Source organism: Phacochoerus africanus, chromosome 6 (assembly GCF_016906955.1).
Source record: "Phacochoerus africanus isolate WHEZ1 chromosome 6, ROS_Pafr_v1, whole genome shotgun sequence".
NCBI lineage: Eukaryota > Metazoa > Chordata > Mammalia > Artiodactyla > Suidae > Phacochoerus > Phacochoerus africanus.
Window position 1 is genome coordinate 109,684,297 of NC_062549.1, and position 22,576 is coordinate 109,706,872.

Here is a 22,576-nt window from a genome sequence, read left to right on the forward strand (position 1 = left end):
CTTACTGCCTATAGCTGATAAAACTGGATCTTCTAAAGCACTCTTCCCACAACTTCCGTCTAGCCCCAGCTAAATTAGAATGTCTACCTCTTAAACCTGAGACTTAAACCACTTCTTGGATAGCTGATTTGACTTCTTAGAAAAACTTATGAGAAATTTTTATCCAGGGATCCAGATAAAGATGCAAAAAAATAAGCCTATGTGGGCAATTAAATTTTTTGAGACTGAAAGCCTACGACAATAATTTCGAGTGAGGTATAAGGATGGGGTGGAGGGCAAGGGAAGGGTAAGTCTCGAGGCAAAGACTGAAGAAAGCGGATAAAATCGAGAAACCCTCAGGAAGTAGCAATAATACAGGCGCTGGCCATAGGCAGGCGTCTAAAATTCTCTTACGCAAAGAATGCGTATGTCTCCAAACGAGCCTTCTGTTAGCTTTTAAATCTGGTAGGAGAGGAAAACTTACACCAACGGCGAATATAAAAGCAGAAAATTTACGACTGACCCCGGAAACATTTTATTTTGCGTAGATATCTGGACAATTTTCTTCTGCGATTCGTTACTTGATCCGGAAGGAGACATAGCAAATGTCACCTGTGATTGGGTCATAGCATAAAGGCGGGGCCTTAGCGAGCCAGTCACCTTGGCAACAGGATGTGACGGTGCCGGAAACCGCCAGGCCAGCTTTGCTCCCGCTGGCGGCTTCGGTGGGCGGGGTCGGCCGAGACAGTCCGGCTGATCTTCATCACAGGCTCGGCACCGACAGAGGCGGTGCCATTAAGGCCACGCCTCCCGCCTGATTCCGGGTGCCTGCGGAGCAAAGTCCTAGGCTCTAACGGGGCGGAGACTCGGGCTTGTTCTCTTAGAGGCTAGTGCCGGTCCCACCCCGTAAGTCACTTCGGTTCTTCCGGTTTCTGGTGGCTGCGCCGCCTCCCTCCGAAGCCTGAGGATACGCCCTCTCGGGAGCCTGTTGTCGCCCTCCTTTCTGCTTCAAGCCCCCCTGAGTTGCTCAGGGGCAACTCCAGCCAAACACTCTGTCGCTCTGGTTCTCGGCCCTTGGAGACCTCGACCCCCATATACTGCTCCCTTTCCTGGACGTACTGGCCCCTCCCACCCCTCTAAAATGTCCAATAACCTACGGAGGGTCTTCCTGAAATCTGCAGAGGAAAAGTCAGGCAGCGCCTCGCATTGGTAAGTACCGGTTTCGAATCTCCGGCGACACACCCGCCCCTCGCCCGTCTCTTAGCAGGATGTGGAGTCGGCCGCCGTTTTCTGACGTTCTGCAGTTCAGATGCCTTTGATCCCGCCGGGTGAGCACTCTAGGGGGAGTGCGCGGCGCTTCGGCTTTTAGAGCCCTCAGAGCCGCTCCCTCTTGGAAACATAAACCCTCTAGAGAGTCTGTGACACAGACAGCCTCTGCCTTGGCTCCGCAGACCTCCAGCGCCTGAAGTTTCATAGGCTGACTGAGTAGATCTCCACAGGAGAGGAAAATCAACATGGCCGGCGCTCCTGTGTGACCCACATCATCTGGAAGATTCTCGCGCACTCGCAGAAAAACACGCAGCCGTCAGCGCGGATTAGCAAGTGCAGCACGGGTTGCGCTGGACCTTCAGGGAAAATAGCTGTAAAGAGAGTTAGTGAGAAGGGAAGGTTTTTATTTTTATGTAATTGACAAAAGTATATGAATATAGAACCTGAAAAATTGTTCTGGGATAAGGGAATCGATTTTTTAAAATTTCGAATACTAGTTTTATTTGAAGATAAAGAGAAGTAAAAATAGAGAAATTATCATGTAAAATCAACCTTTTGGAACAGCAGTATTTGAAGCAGATGTATTGAGAATGCCATCTCGAATCGGATGTATATGTAGAGGAACTACGTTTGAAGGGGAGAGTCCAGCATTTCTTAGAAGGACACTTATTTGTAAATTTAGACAATGGTTTATCACTAACTCAGTAGTTTTTTAAGCTTATATTAATCAAGATGAAATGAAGCTGGAACAAAATTGTTAGCTAAGGTAGAATATTTTGAGTTGTAATCTGTCTGGTTTGTGGGTATATAATAAATGGTGAGAGGAAAGCTAATGAGTCTCTGCAGAAGGAACATGTGAAGAAGAAACATGGAGAAGGAGATAAAAATCATGGAAGAGCATTTATGTTTGAAGAAAACCAGGCTTGCTAAGTTTAATCCTCGCTTTGCTAGTTAACTATTTGTGAGGCCAAGTGACTTGGTTTTCAGTTGGCCAGTAAAACCACCTGAGGGTATTTTAAGAATAAAAGAATGACTATACTAAAATACTTAAAATATAAGAGCATTATTTAAATGTTAGTTATGTATTATTATCATATGATCACAACTTTTCTTTCTGTACAAATTTTAGCCCAGGAAGTAAGTAGATACAAGTAGATGCAAAACGTGATTGGGCCATGAGCTGCCTTGTAGGTCACAGACACGGCCTGGATGTGGCATTGCTGCGGCTGTGGTGTAGGCTGGCAGCTCCAATTGGACCCCTAGCCTGGGAACTTCCATATACCACGGGTATGGCCCTATAAAGAAAAAAAAAAAGGGAGAAAAAAAAAAAGAAGCGAAAACAACAACAAGGAGTTTCCGTTGTGGCCCAGTGGTTAACGAATCCGACTAGGAACCATGAGGTTGCGGGTTAGATCCCTGGCCTTGCTCAGTGGATTAAGGATCCTGCGTTGCCATGAGCTGCGGGGTAGGTTGCAGACACCACTGGGATCCCGCGTTGCTGTGGCTCTGGTGTAGGCTGGCGGCTACAGCTCCGATTAGACCCCTAGCCTGGGAACCTTCATATGCTGTGGGAGCGGCCCTAGAAAAGGCAAAAAGACAAAAAACAAAAAACAAAAAAACCAAAAAAACCCCACAACAACAAGAAACCCTAATTGTAATAAACACTTTTAAAAACTTGCATAATATTCTAAAAAGAAACAGTTGAGGAGTTCCCGTGTGGCGCAGCAGAAAGGAATCTGACTAGGAACCATGAGGCTGCAGGTTCGAATCCCTGGCCTTGCTCAGTGGGTTAAAGATCCGGTGTTCCTGTGAGCTGTGGTGTAGGTTGCAGATGCTGCTCGGATCTGATGTTGCTGTGGCTGTGGCATAGGCCCGTGGCTACAGCTCTGATTGGACCCCTAGCCTGGGAACCTCCATATGTCACAGGTGGGGCCCTAAAAAGCCAAAAAAAGAAAAGAAACAGTCACCAAAAGTGGTGAGATAAAGCCATTATTGAAGAACTGCCAAGAAGGAAGCATTGTATTTCAGATTGTAACAAGAGCCAGATTTTGTACATGTATGTGTTTTGTTGGCTGTTTTTGATGGAAGGAGGTGGGGAGGCAGAGGTAACACATATGCAAAAATAGAATTACTCTTTAATGATGGTTCATCTTTTTCTATCTTGTTTTAGTACCTGGATATTTGATGATGTCTTATTTACCCTGATTTAACACAATTTGTTTCAGGATTACATGCTTTTGCAATATCAGAAATTAGAGTAAGGACCTTACATTTTTATTTATTGTGTACTTTGTTATCCAGTTTCTACTCTTATCTATCTATATTTTTAAAAACATTACAAATTGAATTATGTTTTAGTTACATTCATCAGAGTCATTTGGAGTTCATTAACTCATTGGTATAATGCATTATTTTCATCATCTTTGAATGTATTTATTTCCTCATATCCTTGAGATTTTAAATTATATATTTGGGACATTTACCAGATGCCTTTCTGAAGCTATTTGACACTTATTTCAGTTATAGTTGCTTTTTTGATTCTCTTCTGTTTTGTAATTAATAATCTGCATGATGTCCAAATATACTTTTGTAAATCATTGAATTAATGTCAGCTCTCTGATTGAATACTTCATTTTCTTATTTTTCTAATAATATCTTTGATGGTACTAAATCATTTATTTTCTTCATAAGCTTAAAATGACCAAATGATTTTCTTATTGTCTGTAGATGCTTGAATTTTTCTTGAGTTGCTTTCCTCTTGTAAAATCTTTCAGTTTTGTGATACAGAATGTTTGTTGTTTAAAAAGTATCTTAATTCATCAGGGCATAAAAGGTAAAACCCAAATTTAGTACTGTAGTACAAAGGAGATATCTGGAACATATTCGTGGTAATGACCATTAATTTTATTTAGATTTTGGCTCTCTATGCAAAGAACAAAGCAGGAGAATGGTACAGTAGAGTTTCAAAGATGTAGGTGGCATCATAGAAAGAAGGTGGAGTTATAGAGACTGAGATTCATATTCTAGTTCTCTACTTATCATCAGTATTGTTCAAACATTTGGTTAAAAAATGTTCCCTGAGTGCCTACTGTGAAATAGACTGTGCTCAATGGAAAGACTGAGAAATAGGGTTTGGGCCATGCCCATGAAAAGACTTAAAGTCTAGGCGGTATATAATGTAATATCCTTTTTAATAGTGTTATGCACAGGATGAAACTGTGAGGGAATAGAGAAAGGAAATTATAAGAAATATTTCTTGAGCATGAGTGGGGGAATATAAGTATCAGCTACCCAATTAAAGATGCAGGCTAGGGATTTCCCATTATGGCTGAGCGGAAACGAATCTGACTAGCATTGATGAGGACGCAGGTTCGATCCCTGGCCTTGTTCGGTGGGTTGGGGATCAGGCGTTGCTGGGAGCTGTGGTCTAGGCCGGTGGCTACAGCTCCAATTCGACCCTTAGCCTGGGAACCTCCATATGCTGTGGGTACAGCCTTAAAAAAACAAACAAACAAACAAACAAACAAGAAAAGGTGCAGGCTATGTCCAAGCAGAGGGAATTGATAAAGCACCAGGATAACTTGTTAGTAGCAACTGGTATTTATTGTTTGATTATGTATTACAAGCAGGATAAGCAGATTGCTTTTAAGGATTTGCTAAAGAGATGATGCTTCATCCGTTAGAGATCCTTCCGAGGATTTTAAGAAAAGAACTGTCATGTTCAGGTGTCATTTTAGATAACTGATGGTCATGTGGATTTGAGAGTGAGGGATCAGGCATATAAAGATTCTATAGATTCTATTTCCCTTTTCCTTCCAGAGATTCTGAGAGTCTGAACTAGCTAATATAGAGTAAGGATTGGAGTCAAAGTAATATAGAAGGGAAAATGGGCATACCTTGTCAGTTATGTTGGCATGAAGAAAAGGGAATCAATTATGATGCCAATTTTCTGGGTAGATATTGGTAAATTAATTGAGATGAGGAGCATACCTAGAAAACAATCAGTGAAATATTTGAATCTGGGACTCAAGCAGGGTCAGAGTTGAAAATAGAGACTTGTTGAGTCATCAGCTTAGAGGTATTATTATAAAAGCCTGTGATAATACATCCTGTAATAGTAGGAATTAGGATGTCATGTGATTGGCAATTGGCTTCTATCTGCCTTTGACCCTTGGTTCTTAAATAGGGAGCTAAAAATGAGTATCCTCAGCAGGGGGCCTGGTTTGGTTAGATAAATAATGTTTCACTGTCAGTTCAGTGTGCCTTTAGTTTTGTACAGTGTAAGTGTTATTATTTCTGCTTGTGTGTGTGTGTGTTCGTATGTAAAAGAGAGACATGTAAACCATGCAGGCTGATTGAAATCTGCTTCATTAATCTCTCGGTTTATGCATGAATTTTTGGGACTTCGTCATGTTGGGGTTTTGCTAAAGTAAATTCAAGAAAGTGGATAGGATCATGCAAAAGAGCATGTTATTCTGAATAAGTTATTTAATATTACTAAATCTCCATTTTCTCCACTATAAAATTGGAGTGGCACTGTTGACCTTGCTTATTAGGATTAGAGTGAATGACAATAACTTACAGTTACAGATCTATCATGTATATAATGTCACATGGTATATACTATCATATATTATTACATTATGTACTTTTATATACTACGTATGTACATAATGTTAAATCACAGAAGATAAGATAGAAAAATGTTTCCTAGCAGATAAGAAGCATAGTTTGCAAAATTATTTATAAGGAGTTTCCACTGTGGTGGCTCTGGTTGCTGCAGAGGTGAGGGTTCAATCTCTGGCCCAGTGCAGTGGGTTAAAGGATCCAGCATTGCTGCAGCTGTGGCATAGCTCACAGCTGGGGCTCAGATTCAGTCACTGGCCTGGGAACTTACATATGGCCTGGGTGTGGCCATAAATAAATTCTTTAAAAATGCTTATTAACCTGCAGAATTTTTTATCATCCCATATCTGATCTGTGAATGCTTCCTGTCAAAATCTGAGTAGTCAAAAGTGTCGGGAGTTACATAATATTAAAAGTATGTTGGGGGAGTTCCCGTTATAACTCAGTGGGTTAAGGATCTGGTGTTGATGTAGCTGTGGTGTAGGCCATCAGCTGTAGCTTCATTAGACTCCTAGCCTGGGAACCTCCATATGCCAGAATGTGGCCCCAAAAAGAAAAAAAAAGTTATGTTTGCTTTCCTTTTATGGAAGTTCTCACTTTTTCAAAAGATTACCTGATTCATTTACTTGTTCTTGGATGCCAATTAGATATTTTAATGGAAGATGATATCTAGCATATATTGGGAGTTTATCATAATCCCAACCAGTTGTTTATTTCTAATAGCAAACCTTAATGTTCCCATTTCACAAATGAAGAATAAGAAATTCAAAGAGATTAAGTAAATTTACCAAAGTTCAGTCAGCTAATAATTGAAAGGGCCAGAGTTAGAAACCTGTAATCTTTAATGTATTCCTTCCTCTGTTCTCTTTTAAAGCCTTAAACCGTATTATGTTTCCAGTGTAGTCTCTGTTAAATCCTAGCCAGTTTAAAGTAATTAGCATGTTGATTCTTCTTCTTTTAAGCGACCTAACCAGAGCATGGTATGCAGAATCTGATTCTAGTTTTAATTCTGACCTTAGCTAGTAGGATATGACCTTTAAGAAGACAGAATTTTTATAGAGTTTTAGTATCTTAAATGGAAAGGCTCTTCTAGATCTGAAAAAATATATATTGATCAAAGAAGTATGAATCACTTCTTTCCTTAGCATTCTGCATTTCAGTTTAATTTTTAGAATTAATTCTATTTGTTACTAGGAAATGTGGCACCTTAATAGCTTGTAGGATTCCTTCCAGCTAGTTTTATTGTCTGCAATGTGTCGCTTGCTCTATTAGGTGTAGAGAAAATAGATATGAATAAGATAAGCTACCCTTAAGGAATTTATGGTCTCTGATAGATTGTATGAATCTCTACTGACATACTGATGTAGAGGAAAATGTATTTTCCTTCCCTTTTTGGAAGGAAAATGGAGGAGAAGAGAGGAAAAACCTATGATTAGATATGAAAAGAGCTTGTGCAATATAAACACTTTTTATAAAGTGGAAATGTAGGGGCCATATAATAAAGTATGTGAATGAAGTATCAAAAGCCTGTGTGATTTGTTTAAATACTATGCCAATTAAAACGTGCTTGCTCCTGTGCAAATAATTATAAAAGTGTGGATTATGCTCTGTTGAAGCTTTAATCTTGTAAACCAGATGTTACTGACTAATGAAGTACATAAACTAAATGAAAGTAAGTGATAAAAGGTATTGAGATGGTTCAATATGTTTGAAATATTTGAAAGCGCGTCATTATGTTTTATATATTTTTTTGAGGGCCTACTGTGCTCAGTATTGGAAGAATAATTACAAAATAAATGATATAGTCTTTGCCCATAAGGGAATTTCAGTCTCACCGAGGAAAACAATACTTTGCTCATTTTAAAAAATTAGGCACTAGATCAAAGGCAATGTAGAAGGCATTATATAACTGCTAGCATTAGTGAACCAGTGAGAATGCCTTAGGGATTCCAAGCTGGATGAAATTAATGAGTTTGAGGTACTAGCAGATATTTTGTGGAGAAGATGGTAATTTATAACTATGTTTTAAATTGTTAGAGAAGAAAAAAACCTTGAAGAATAGAGTAAATGAGGTACATGGGACAATCCCGAATAGCAGAGATCTCTATGATAAGATCAGAGATTTTATGTTGAGTTATAGGTGGTACTGTTGTGAAATTGATTGGGCCTGGATTGTAGATGATTTTCACATCATGCTGAATTGGCGATGATAAATTATGAAACTTTGAGCAACAGAGTTCCTTCGTGGCACAGTGGTTAATGAACCCGACTAAGATCGATGAAGATGCAGGTTCCATCCCTGGCCTTGCTCAGTGGGTTAAGGATCCAGCGTTGCTGTAAGCTGTGGTGTAGGTCGCAGACACAGCTCGGATCCCACGTTGCTGTGGCTGTAGTGTATGTAGGCCGGCAGCTACAGCTCCAATTCTACCCCAGTCTGGGAATCTCCATATGCCATGTGCCACGAGTGTAGCCCTAAAAAGACCAAAAAAAGAAAAAGAAACTTTGAGCAAGAGGTTAACAGGATGAAACAATAGGATGATTTAGTCTGCCAGAGATATGTAATAATAATAGCTACAGTCAGAAAAACTGGTTTTGAAGTCAGAACCCAATATAGGGATGAAATATTGAGGACTAGATACAAAGGTGATGCAGGTCTGTGGGGAAAAAAACAAAAACAAAAAACAACTTGGTGATTCAATCAGTACATTTATTGAATATTTACCCTTTGTAAGCATCTATACAAGGTACTATGGGTAAATCAAAGGTGAATAAAGAGGGTAGTAAAGGTAGATATGACTAGATAATTTAAGATCTAAGTGATTGGAAAATAGTAGTACTGACACATGACTGACTGATACTAAGAATGCTAGTTTTCAGTAGAGAGCAATTTTACCTTTGAAGTAATGGTATTAAAAGTGATGTTTTGTCAGTCATCACAAATCGAGGTCAATATTAGGGAATGGGGATAGAAGGATATAACATGAGAGTCATTATTGCAAAGAAGATAGTTGATGGTAATAACAAACCTTGAACACTGGTGCAGTCTTTATGGAAGAATGACTTGAAGGAAAAAGAGTTAAGAACTGCATGGAGGAGTAGTCATGTTTGGACACTTAATATGCAGAAAATGATTAAGAAAAGGAACATTACGAAAGACAAAAGAAACATTGTACACAGTGGAAATCTTAATAGGAAGAGATTCAAGGTGGATGGACAATTTGCAGTGTGAGTTTCAGCAGAGAGGGCCTAGGGGATGAGGAGAGAGTACAGCCAGATTTAACTGTGAGAACATATTTGATAATTTGAGAATAAGGTGTAGTAGATAACAAAGTAGATTGCAAAAGAGAATGGGCTTCAAGACAGCTTTCTGGCACGTTGGTGACAGGAAGTAGATGGTCTTAATTGTGGTTCATTAACACCGTCTACCAACTTCCTGTCACTGAACTTGGCACACATCCCAATCTCCTCTCCAACCCTACATGACTTCAGCGTCTATATGGAAGCTTTGTCACCTGGTCTTTCAGTACAGATATCTTTTTCTCTAGATTATTCTCCATTCTATCATCAGCTAAAAACTTCTACAGTTCTTGTTATCAAATGAAATGACTGCATTCACAAAATTCTTGATTCAGGCATCCTACTTTCCAAACAGGAGTTCCTATGTTTCTAGCCTAGTTGTTTTAGGTATTCCCATCTGACTGTTCAACTTTATCTGGACCTTCGGTCCTTTCCCTTTATTTTCTACCTGTACGTTAGCCTTTTATGTTCTCATGTCCTTCCTATCTAGTATAGATTCTCTGTTTCATCATTTGATCATTTTTTCAATACCCTAAAATCTTTTGCTCCTCCTTGATTTTTGTTATACCCTTCCGAAGCCACCCCAACCCTGGTCGAACTCAGTGATTTACTTTCTCTTTGCCTATACCTGGTGAAACAAGGAAAATCTCACAGGAGCACAGATTGTGGTATCACTATAAAATCATAATCAGTACCTGTCTCCCTGGGCCATCAACACTACCTGATGACTCTGGTATTCTCTGAAGTCAGCTTATTCTCTCACAAAGATTGTTTCAGATCTTTTGATTCTCCTCAATCTCCCCCTATTTTTGCTCTTGTTAGCAAACAATGTCATGTCCTTATTTCATAGTGCAAATAAAAGTCACTAGATCAGAATTACCTCAACCTTCTAATGCCAAAGCTTTATTTTAAGTTTAATTTATTTATTTTTGCCGCACTCGTGGCGTGTGAATATTCTTGGGCCAAGGATTAAACCTGTGCCACAGCAGCAACCTAAGCTGCTACAGTGACAGTGCTGGATACTTGACTGTGCCACATCGAGAACTCCTTTTTAAATTTTTTATTTTCATCTTTCTCTCTCCTTCTCTCTCTCTCTCTCTCCCCCTCCACACCATGGCATGCAGATGTGCCCTGGCCAAGGAGCCAAAGCTTTAACTTGCCTGCAAATGCACCTAACCTGTCTTCCAGTTCTGATGAAAAGAGATACTTCTCCAGCTTTCAGTCCCTTCACCTGTCCTATGGTCCCAATTTCCTACCTCCTTTTCAGACTTCACATTATTATTCCTCTTTCTCCTTTATTATCAGTCTCTTCCTTTTGATGACTCACATGAGCATTTATGCTCTAGTTAACCTAACATTGACAAAAAAAGATTGCTTCTTTGACCCCATTTAGTTTCCAGCTACTTGTCAGTTTTTCTGTTCTTTTTTACAGCCAAAGTTCGTAAGAGAGTTGTCTGTCCTTGCTGTCTTCATAGTCTTTCTTCATATTCACTCCCAGCAACTTCTTTCCTCACCAAACTACTCTTTTAAGGCTTTAGTGACCTTCATGCCATTAGTTCCAATATACATTTTTAACTTGCATCCTACTTGGCCTCTTAGAAACTTTCAATAGAATTGCCCAGTTTTGGGGAGTTCCTGTTGTGGCTCACCGGGTTACGAACCCAACTAGTATCCATGAGGATGTGGATTCAACTCCTGGCTCACTAAGTAGGTTAAGAATTCAGTGTTGCCTTGAGCTGTAGCCATGGCATAGCCCAGCAGCTGCAGCTCCGATTCAACACTTAGCCTGGGAGCTTCCATATGCTGCAAGTGCAGCCCTAAAAAGCAAAAAAAAAAAAAAAAAAAAAAAATATATATATATATATATATATATATATATATATATATATATATATATATATATTTTAACCAGTTTCTCGAAACTCTCTTCCTTTGGCCTCCATTGCATCAGAATCTTGGTTTTCTTTCTACTACTCAAAAGAACATGGGAGGCTGATGAAATGTTTTAAGCAGAGAAGGGCCAGTGCTAGAATTCTGAATAATTTCAAGAGAGTTTAGACTGAAGAAAAGACTGGTTATGAAACTGCTATAATAATCCAAGCCAGAGATGGTGTTTGCTTGGACTAGAGTAGTGACAGTTGATTTGGAAACAATTGAACAGATCAAGAGAAATTTAGGAAATAATACCAGTAGGATTTGTGATAGATTGAATACAGAGGGTAAGAAAACAGGAATTATTTGCTCTGACTTAAGCATCTAAGGTAGTTGGGATGACATTTACCAAAGAAAAAAACTCAAAGGCCATGTTGAGTTTTAGGTGATTTGAGATTCTGAATATAAATGTCAAGGGGGAAGTTGGCCGTATAAGCCTGAATCTCAAAAACCTAAGATATGAATATTTGAATTGTTGATATATAAATGGTAATTTAATTGAAATCATGTATATAAAATAAATCATCTCAGGAATGTTTACAGAGTAAGAAGAGAAGAATTTGCTCTAGGCTTTGGTGAATTCCAACATTTTAAAATTGATTCAAGTAGATGAGTTGGCAAAGACAGAGGAGTCACTACAGAAGTAGAAGAATGTCATATCTAGGAAGCCTTGGGAAGAGAAGGTTTTAAGAAAAGATGTGAGCGTTTTTTGTACTCATCCAAATACATCATTTATCATGTAAATTGCCTATTTACATGTGCAAGTACCCAGCAGTTTAAGTTTTTTAGGGATTGTGGGTTGAACTAGCTTGAAGGCTAGCAAACATTTTCTGTAAAGGGCCAGATAGTAAATATTTTAGGCTTTGTTGGTCATGTGATCTCTGCTGCAGCTACTCAACTCTGCTGTTGCAGCATGAAGGCGGCCATGTACAATACATTAAAAATGGATGTGGGAGTTCCATTGTGGCACAGCAGAAGCAAATCCAACTAGTAACCAGGAGGTCACGGATTTGATCCCTGGCCTCGCTCAGTGGGTTAAGGATCTTCTGTTGCTGTGAGCTGTGTTGTAGGTTGCAGATGTGGCTCAGATCCTGCGTTGCTGTGGCTGTGGTGTAGGCCAGCAGCTGTAGCTCCAATTCAACCCCCAGCCTGGGAACCTCCATATGCCACCGGTGCAGCCCTAAAAAAAGGCAAAAAATAAATAAAAATGGGTGTAGCTGTACTAAACAAAACTTTACTTATGGATACTGAGTTTTGAAACTCATAATTTTCACTTATGACAAAGTAGTATTTTTTGATTTAAAAAAAAAACAACAAACATGAAGACCATTCTTAGCTTCTGTACTGCACAAAAACAGGGAGGGGGGCAGATTCAGTGCATAGGGTGTATTTTACAGACCTTTTCCTCATAAGTGAGCCTGTTGCCTGAACCTTGACAGACACTCAGTAAATTTTGGTTTAATAAATTCCAATTGAATAAGTTCTGATCCAGGTTATATTTGCTTTTGGAGGGATGGAGGTAGTGAAGGTGAGTTTTCATCCTCAAGCTATCAAAGCAAGAATTCATACTTTCATTCACATTCAATCTTCTCTATATAGATTAACTTTTAATTTACTGAATGTAAATATAACACTTTGAAGCACTGTCAAATGGCCAGAAAACTGTTTTAAATATTTGTAAAGATATGATTATGTTATTTTGGGTTGCATGAAGGTAAACCTGAATCCAGTACTTCCTAGGTTACATAGAATTTTGGGCTTTGATTTGTATTAATCCCTGAAGCTTTAAAATCACCTATAAACAGTAAAACACAACTTTATACATCTGGGAAGTCTCATAATTATTATTTTTCATTCTTAAATTTTTTTCGTCATTTGATCTTAGTCATAAGGCCATGCTGGGTTTATAGGACATGGATTCTGCACCCATTATGCTAGAATTTAGCATGAGAAACAGTATATAGAGTAGTAATAAAAGTTAATGTTTAATGACACCTTGAGATATGAACCATGAAGGAAATTAACAGGTGTACTATTGTTAGTTATGAAGGAGGGGCAATGGTAGTTCAGGTGGCCAGAAAATGTATTTTCTGGGAAGTATCGTTTATGTTATGTAGGTGGGTGCAGAAAACTAGGTAGCATGTGTGATGGCCCTGAGTCCCATGAGGGCTTAGTATTTTCCAAGAACTGAAAGAAGCTTTTAGGTATATATAACTTAAGGTATCTGCATTTAAGAAGTCTACAAATAATTGATTTTACAAACAGAAACTTGTATGTGTTGGATTAAAAAAAAATCAGTCAGTGCTAAGAAATAGCTCATAAGTATCAAGGTCAAAATAGGCTAGATTAAAAAATTTATTGACTGGAGTTCCTGTTGTGGCTCAGCAGGTTAAGAACCCAGTTGGTATTCACGAGGATGCAGGTTCGATCTCTGGCCTCACTCAGTGGGTTAAGGATCCAGTGTTGCCATGAGCTCTGATATACGTCGCAGATGCGGCTTGGATCTGGCTGTTGCTGTGGCTGTGGTGTAGGCTGGCAGCTGCAGCTCTGATTCAGCCTATAGCCTGGACACTTCCATAGGCTGCAAGTATGGCCCTAAAAAGCAAAAAAAAAAAAAAAAAAAAATTCCAGTGTATTCCATGTATATTGCAAACTGTTCAGCTGAAATGATGTTGCTGCTATAAATCTGGATTGGCAGACAGTTGTAACTGATATGAGTAGTTGCTATACCAAGAGCTGTTTAGCATCAAATATCAAAATGTGCTGAAACAATAAAGAAGAAACTGGTTCCTACATAAGTAACTCAGTTTAGTCTCCAGAAGTAGAGTACACTAAGGTATCACTAATGTACACTGAGGTACTCAGAGGTTCCTTAAGCAAAAGAAGAATGGGAGTCATCAGAATGACTTGGGAAGAACACAGAACCGATTGGGTAGAGGGAGAAAAGAGTGAGGGAAACAGGATAAGCATAAATGGAGGGAAAATGAGAATCCTGATCAGTAATAATAAAGACAAAGGACTAGAGGAAAGAATTTAAGGAAAAGGAGACAGGCGGATGCTAATAGTTTAAGAGGAGCATATTCCAGTGGGCAAAATTTTATACAGGGTAAAACCTTCAAAAAATCTAGTTTTAGGAATAAATGCTAGTGTCTTATGCCTATTGCCTAATCATGTAAGAAGATCTAAATCAAAGCTAACCATATCTTTGATTATCTCCTCTACTTGAAAATCTTTGTTTTGCAGTATTTCACTTTGAAAACTCAAAGTGACAAATCACATACTTTTATTATATTTTATAAATTTTTATATTTTAAAAATAATATTTGCAAATATGTTTTTAAATAAAATGTGTATACCATGTAGTATGTTGTATTTATTTACTCAATGTTTTTTTAAGTGTTTCAGGCTGCATGTACCAAGTAGTTCAGACGATTGGCTCGGATGGAAAAAATCTTCTGCAATTACTTCCAATTCCTAATTCCTCTGGAAATCTTATACCACTAGTTCAATCTTCAGTCATGTCTGATGCTTTGAAAGGGAATACAGGAAGCCCAGTTCAAGTTACTTTTCAGACTCAGATTTCCAGCTCTTCCACAAGTGCACCAGTTCAATTGCCCATTTTTCAGCCAGCCAGTTCTTCAAACTATTTTCTTACAAGAACAGTAGATACAGCAGAAAAAGTTAGAGTTACTTCTGTGGGAACTGAAAAATTTACCTCATCAGTTTCTAAAGTTCAGAGTCATGGTGTGAAAATTGATGGACTCACCATGCAAACATTGGCTGTTTCTCCCTCCTCAACACAAAATGATTCATCTTATATTTTAGTAAATACCCAGAGTCTTCCAATGACTGTGAAATCTCCAGTTTTGCCTTCTGGGCATCATTTACAGATTCCAGCCCATGCTGAAGTGAAATCTGTACCAGCGTCATCATTGCCTCCTTCAGTTCAGCAAAAGATTCTTGCAACTGCAACCACAAGTACCTCAGGAACAGTTGGGGCCTCCCAAATACCAACTGTTATTTATGTATCTCCTGTAAATACAGTGAAAAATGTAGTTACCAAGAACTTTCAAAGCATTTACCCAAAACCTGTTACAGAAATAGCAAAGCCAGTGATACTAAATACCACACAAATTCCAATGAATGTTGCTAAAGAGACACAATTAAAAGGTGGTCAGCATTCTCAAGCTGCTCCAGTGAAATGGATTTTTCAAGAAAATCTACAGTCTTGCACTCCATCTCTTGTTCCTGTTAAATCTTCAAATAATGTGGCTTCAAAGATTTTAAAAACTTTCGTAGATAGGAAGAGTTTGGGAGATAATACTATGAATGTGCCACCATTGAGTACCATCAGTCCTAGTGGGACACAAGCCAAAAGCATACCTATTAAGGATAATGCTTTGGTTATGTTTAATGGGAAAGTCTATCTATTGGCTAAAAAGGGGACAGATGTTTTGCCATCACAAATTGACCAACAGAATTCTGTTTCTCCTGATATTCCACCAAGAAAAGATACCTCACAGATAGTGAGTTCAAGTCCAGTCACAGAAATATCCAGAGAGGTTGTAAATATTGTTTTGGCTAAAAGTAAATCTTCCCAGATGGAGACAAAATCACTTTCAAATACCCAGCTTGCTTCCATGGCCAATCTAAGGGCAGAGAAGAATAAGAAAGTGGAGAAACCATCTCTTTCCACCCTAAACCCACATAGTATGAACCAATCCATTAACTACTTAAAACAGAGTAAGACTTTATTCTCAAAGCCAGACTTTCCAGATGGATTTAGTACAGGACAAAATGCCCCCAGAAAAGGAGATATCATCCAGAGCATAGAGAAAATAAGTTCCTCTGTTGATGCAACAACTCTTACTTCACAACAGTCTGTTTTCAGAGACCAAGAACCAAAGGTAATTTTCCCATGTCAGGGTGTTCTTTTTATCTATGTATATAGAACAATTTTCCTTCTTAATTCTCAAAGTTAGTTATCTATGATAGCTCCTTTTCCCTCTCCCATCCTCCTCTTCATCACACCCCTATCATACACACACAAATTCTTAATTAAGTCACAGCTTTCCTCTGAAGGAAATGTTTAAGGAGTGTAATAGAGAGCCCAAGCAGTATCTTTCTCTTGAATCATTTGGCATGCCAAGTCTTTAAAACAAAATTAAACAAACAAATCACAGAGCAGCCAGGTTTAGAAGAGTTGGAGAAGGATAATGTGAATTCAGAGTTTAGTAAAATTGCTGTGTGTATATATTCATACTTATATTTGTACATATAAATACATATACATACATACATATATATTTAAGAGTTTTTAGCATATGGAGAGATTAGTATTCATATAGGAGAGCTGGGATTTGTTTGTTTTGTGGTGGTTGGGAGTATTTTTAGGTAGATGGTTGGAAGGTTGGGACATGGCTAATTAATACCTTTCAGTTATTTGTGGAAAAAGAATTTATCAGCATCTTGATTGGGTTTTTTGTTTGTTTTTGAGCATACAGCTTTCCTTTTCCATTTTTTAGCCCTCTTTCTGACTTCTTATTCAGTTACCCAACATATCCACATAGTTACCTTTCTGTTCTACTTAAGATATGTGTATCTGTGATCACTAAATATTTGGACCCACCTTTTTCTTAGAGGTTTACTTAATGATATCAGTATTTCTCCCCTTCAGTACAGAATGCATTGAACTCCAGAGATGGAAGGAGGTAGATTCCGATTTAAATATAAGATTGATTTAAAGGTGTAAGAGTTTTCCAAAAGACGACAATTTCCAAAATAATGCCGTATAGATCATTTTAAAATTTCATCAGTCCGTATTCTTCTTTCATTTCTTTGAGAATTTCATTTGTTTGTTACTTTTCTAGTGCAAGAAAGTGAAATTGTAAGGGGACATTTTGGTTTTGCTCAGTTAAGTTCGGTTTTACAAGTGTGGGAGGTAAGGCAAGAGTAATGCAACCCAACCATTTAGAACTTTAAAGCATGATATTTTAAGTAAGATGAGGTAATCACGTAGTTGCTAGTCTGATAAAATAGCTTAAATAATTGGCAGTATCGTTTGTGTGTTTTCTTTTCCTAATTTCAGATCCAGAATGAGATGGCATCCACATTAGAAAAAGTCACTCAAGAAAGAAATGAGAAGAAAAATTCTCAAGGAAGAAGCAATAGGGCATCATATCTGAAGAGTGATGCTGAACTTAAAAAGATATTTGGTCTCACTAAAGAGTTGAGAGTGTGCCTTACTCGGATTCCTCACCATTTGGGCTCTGGAGAAGGTTTTGATTCCTTTAGCTGTTTGGTGAAGAGTGATACTTGCAAAGAGGCAGAGTTAATAGTCAAGGAGGAAGGGAGAAAACAGGTAATAGATTTTAAAGTGTCCTTTGTAGGTACTCCAAAGAGACATGAATGTATTAGTTTTCTTAATTTGTTTTATTTCAGTCGTGTGCATTAGTATGAATGGTAGTTTTTACCAAGTTTGCACATACGTGTATTATACCAGAACAGTGTTGGAGTTCTTTTGTGGCTTAGCAGGTTAAGCATCTGGTGTTGTCACAGCAGCAGCTTGGGTTGCTACTGTGGTACAGGTTTGATCTCTGGCCCAGGGGCTTTTGCATGCCATGGGCGCAGTCAAAACAAAACAAAACAACCAATGTTAAAAAGAACCATAAGTGTGCAGGTAAAATTGCATCCCCGGTTAAGTAAAAATGTTGTTTCAGATGTTTCAAATTAGCTACCTGCTTTTTTTAATCATAAAATTACAAGAAAGTGACTTTAATTTCATCCTACTTTGAAGATGCTATCTAAAGTAACAGAAATGTTTCAAATTATCCACCTGCTTTTTTTAATCATAAAATTATAAGAAAATGACTTTTTAACTTCATCATACTTTGAAGATACTATCTAAAGTAACAGAAATGTAGAAAATATAAACATGCAGATAATCACTGCAGTATTACTCTTAATAGAAACATCTTAAGTCTATATAATAATGATGAAAAGAAATATCCCTATAACTTTGCCTATTGTTGCTCTACTAATAAATATTTCATTATTATATTGTTTAATATCCTGAACTTCAGATCAGAGACCAGTCAGCCTTTCCCAGTGATAGTCTTCCATATATGCCTGCCATGCAGAGGAAAAAAAATTAAATTCTACTTCTTGGGCTCTTCACAAATAGTTGTTACGTTTTTGTAGTGGATCAGTATAGCTTCTAATACTTGACTTAAGCAGGAAAATGTGAATTAAGCAATTTATTCTCAGTGTATCATAAGGACATTGCTGTTCACTTTGATACCATACTGTGGCAAACATTAATTTCTTTCTTGGTATGTTTTATTGAGTTGAACTTAATTGCTGCATATTTGTATCTGCAAGTTTTGTTACATTTGAGAGTACTGTATATATTCAGCAGTAATATTTTGTTTTTCTTTTGGAATCTTACTCAACATTGCAACAGGGTTTTGATAAGAAAAGAAAAGCAAAAACTAATAAGAAGATGGATCATGCAAAGAAGAGAAAAACCAAGAGTGTTTGTAACACAGCGGTAAATGGTGGAGCTAATGAAAGCAGTCCCCAGCTCATTAGCAGTATTTTGCCATCTTCAAATGTATCACACCATAATATTCTCTCAAGCTCTAGCAAAACCAGAGAAGAAAAGAGAACTGAGGTGGAACTCTATACCCATGGGAACCAGGAGAAAGACACAATGAGTTTAAATGCAGCTTTTGAACAAAGCCATTCCTTCAATAAAAATTATACTGAAGATATTTTTCCTATGACACCACCTGAGTTAGAAGAAACTATCAGAGATGAAAAAATAAGAAGACTTAAGCAGGTGCTGAGAGAGAAAGAAGCAGCTCTTGAAGAAATGCGTAAGAAGATGCACCAAAAATAATAAAATGTTGCTATTCTTAAAGACATAAGAAGAATAGCTGTGTTTTTTCACACACTTTTGCATTAAGTTAATTATAGATGCATTCTGAAAGTGTCTTTTAATATGAAACGTGTCTTTATGTCAGTTGATTATAAAATTTTATTTAAGGAATACAGAAAGGCTGATTCACATATTAATAATCTACACGGGGTATCTGAATCTTTGTCTGGATACCTTCTTTTGGAAGAAAAATTTTTCTATTTTTCTATTATATTAACTGGAATTCCTCAAGTTTGAATATTTATTACTGTTTATAACTCTAGCTAAATTGCTCAGATGTTATAGGTAATTGCTGTGTACTACTGAAATTATACTATCTAAGAGAGGCAGTCAGCTCTAAACTTAGCTTTGCCAATGGGCTTTATATGTATGTTTCTTTACCCATAAAATGATGATACCTTCTACTTACCATTGTTGTAAATTTAAAAAAAAAATTCATGAAAGAAAACTTATAGCAGCATTATTTAAAATTTCAAACATTTCTCAAGAATAAGGGGCACTTTTTTAGTAACTTTTACAAAGTAGTTTCATATAATCCAGAATGGGTTTTAGAATTCAGGCTACATAATGTATTATTTGCTTAAACTGATATATTATTATCTGTAGGCAAATGCTTCCTTTTTTTCAGAATATGTACATAGGTGACTTGGGTTGTATGAGTAAATCTGAATGTGGCCACCTTTAATACTTTTTAAAATTGTAAAGTGTAGCTGTTCTTAATAGAGGCAGACATTTTTCTATCTGGTTATCTTTGTGTTGGAAAGTGGTATAGAAATGGGAATTAAGGGGAAGGAGGAAAAAGTTATTTTTAAAAAATGATTAACAAATTCCTGGAAGTAAGCTCAAATAAAACATGTACAATGGCAACAAAATAGAAAACAATAAATTAGAAAATACTGAGAAGGAATAGAACAAATCCAAACTGAGTATCACCTAGATTCTCCTGCCTTTTTTTTTTTTTTGTAATAGTTTTATTGAGATAACCCACACATTATAAAGTTCAGCCTTTTAAAGTGTACAGTTTAGTGTTTATTATAATAACAGAGTTGTGCAGCCATCAACATGAACTAATTTTAGAGTATTTCCATTATCCCCAAAAACCCCTCATCTCCCTTAGCTGTCACTCCCAGGCTCTTCTTTATTCAGCTCTTGGCAACCACTAATACACTTTCTGTCTCTATAAATTTTGCTGTTTTGGACATTCACATGTATAGAATGAATCAGTATTTTCTTTTGTGACTGGTTTCTTTCACTTAGCTTAATGTTTCCAAGGTTTTATCTGTGCTGTGGCATGTATTAATACTTAATTATTGTTTAAATTGCTGAGTAATATTCCATTGAATGGATATACCACACTTCATTTATCCATTTATTTGTTTATGGACATTTGGGTTATGTACACTTTTGGCTATAAGGATGTTATGCTGCTGTGTTACTATGAACGTTTGGGTACATATTTGTGTGGGCATATGTTTTCAAGACTCTTGGGTATATACCTAGGAGTGTAATTGCTGGATCATATCCTGATTCTTTGAGGAACGGTCAAACTATTCCAGGCACACTTTGCTCCCCCTACTGCACCAAAATGGATCTTGTTAAAGGACACCAGTGACTTCCATGTTGGTAGATCTAATGGCCAGTTGTTAGTCCTCTTAATTTATAATCTATCAATATAAATATAATTTTGTGGATTATTAACACTTTAAAAATTTTTTGAACATTAATAAAGAAGTGATACATGGGCATTATGGAAAAACTTAAAATATAGCAAGCTAAAATATTAAAAATGAGAATTTCACTTCCCACCAAGCTAAAGTATTAAGTCTTGGTTCTGAGAGATACATAATTAAAGGCTATCAGTAAATAGATACGATTTGAAGTCATGGGTCTGGATAACTTCAGTTTGGGAAATACATAAAACATATATAAACAGAAGAAGGAAAAATTGTGGGCTCATGCCTGAGTATATATAAGGGTTGGAAAAAGGGCAGTCTTAAATCAGTTTTGAGGACTGGAAGAAGAGATCATTGAATGAATTGTATTTATAAATCATTAAATAGTGCCTGATACATAGCAATATATTAGTGTTTGTTAAATAAAATCCTCCTAATAAACATACTGCATCCATCCTCATTTTGTTTCATTTTCTTACCTCGTTGTTTCAGCCTCCTTTCTCCTTTTGATTTTTCTGCTTCTTTATAATTAGGGCTTTGCTGCTCAGGGAATCATCAGGCACCCACATTTCTTCTGATAATGTATTCCATGATATGGAAATGTGGCTTGAATCCTTTACAGCAAAATTCTCAAAATTTGTCTATACTGATGGTTTCAAACCCCTACCCTCTCATTCTGAAATTCGCTCAAATTAGTTTTATCTTTAACCACTCCACTAAAGCTAACTCTAGTGATTAGTTCTTAGTCTTTATCTTATTTGACTTGTTTGTAACATTTGACAATTTTTACAAGTCTTTCATTGGAAATGTGTTCTTCACTCTGCTGCCAAGACACCAAATCTTGATTTCCTACTACCTTACTGACTGCTCCTTCTTAGCCTCTTTTGACCGATTTCTTTCCCTTTTCCATGATCTCTTAATGCATTAGTGCTTAATGCTTACAGCTTACTCCTTGTATGTCTTTTGTTCTACACCTATGTTCACTCATGATAGTCTTATCTAGTTCTTATGGATCAAAATACCATCTATATGTAGGAACTCCCCTTTGAACTTCAACATTTTGTATCCAAATACTTCCTTGACATTTGTTTGGAAGTCTAATGGGCATCTGGAAATTAAACCTAGGTTGTAATTATCCTCCACACCCCAAATTTGCCTCAGCCAAGATCTTCTCTGTCTCAGCGGCAAATCCAGGTTTCCACTCATTCAGGTGGAAACATTTGAAGTATACCTTGATTTTTCTTTTCTTTTTAAAATCTTTTTAGGGCTGCACGTGCAGCATATGGGAATTCCTAGGCTAGAGGTCAAATAGGAGCTGCAGCTGCTGGCCTACACCACAGCCACAGCAATGCAAAATCCAAGCTTCATCTGCATCTGTGACCTACGCCACAGCTCATAGCAATGTGGGATCCTTAACCCACTGAGGGAGGCCAGGGATTGAACCTACATCTTCATGGATACTAGTCAGATTCGTTTCTGCTGAGCCACAACAGGAACTCGTGATTTTTCTACACGAGTTTCTACAATGAGTCTGTTAGGAAATTTTCCTGTCTTACCTGGAATCTGACCATTGTTTACCACCCCTACTGTGCAACCTTGCATTATATTTCATTTCGATTATTATAATAACCAACTGCCTCCTTGCTTCCACCAGTGTCCTCTTACAATTTTTACTTAGCACAATGGCCAAAAAGTTTTTATTAAAAGTATAAGTAAAGAGGGGTGAAGGGCCAAAAACCAAACAGAAAAATGATAAAAATACATGAACAGACAATTCACCCTAAAAGATACAAAAATAACCTTCAAACATGGGAAATACTCATATTCTCTCAAAATTAGGTAAATGCAAGTTAAAACCATT

At 37.3% G+C, this 22,576-nt stretch overlaps 1 protein-coding gene across 3 annotated transcripts; it reads left to right on the top strand.

The window, feature by feature from the left end:
* Positions 1 to 683: 683 nt before the first annotated feature.
* LRIF1 (ligand dependent nuclear receptor interacting factor 1) lies at positions 684 to 21,175 on the top strand. Of its 3 annotated transcripts, none has more exons than XM_047785061.1 (4): positions 684 to 1,188; positions 14,501 to 16,010; positions 17,192 to 17,464; positions 18,566 to 21,175. In XM_047785061.1, exons 1-4 carry the CDS (start codon positions 1,121 to 1,123, stop codon positions 19,001 to 19,003), a joined length of 2,289 nt encoding a protein of 762 aa, XP_047641017.1. In that variant the 5' UTR covers positions 684 to 1,120; the 3' UTR covers positions 19,004 to 21,175. The 3 variants fall into 3 exon arrangements, with proteins under 3 accessions (XP_047641017.1, XP_047641019.1, XP_047641018.1); XM_047785062.1 differs by having other exon boundaries at positions 1,125 to 1,188; positions 14,509 to 16,010; XM_047785063.1 differs by lacking the exon at positions 14,501 to 16,010 and having other exon boundaries at positions 1,113 to 1,188.
* The last annotated feature ends 1,401 nt before the right edge of the window (positions 21,176 to 22,576 follow it).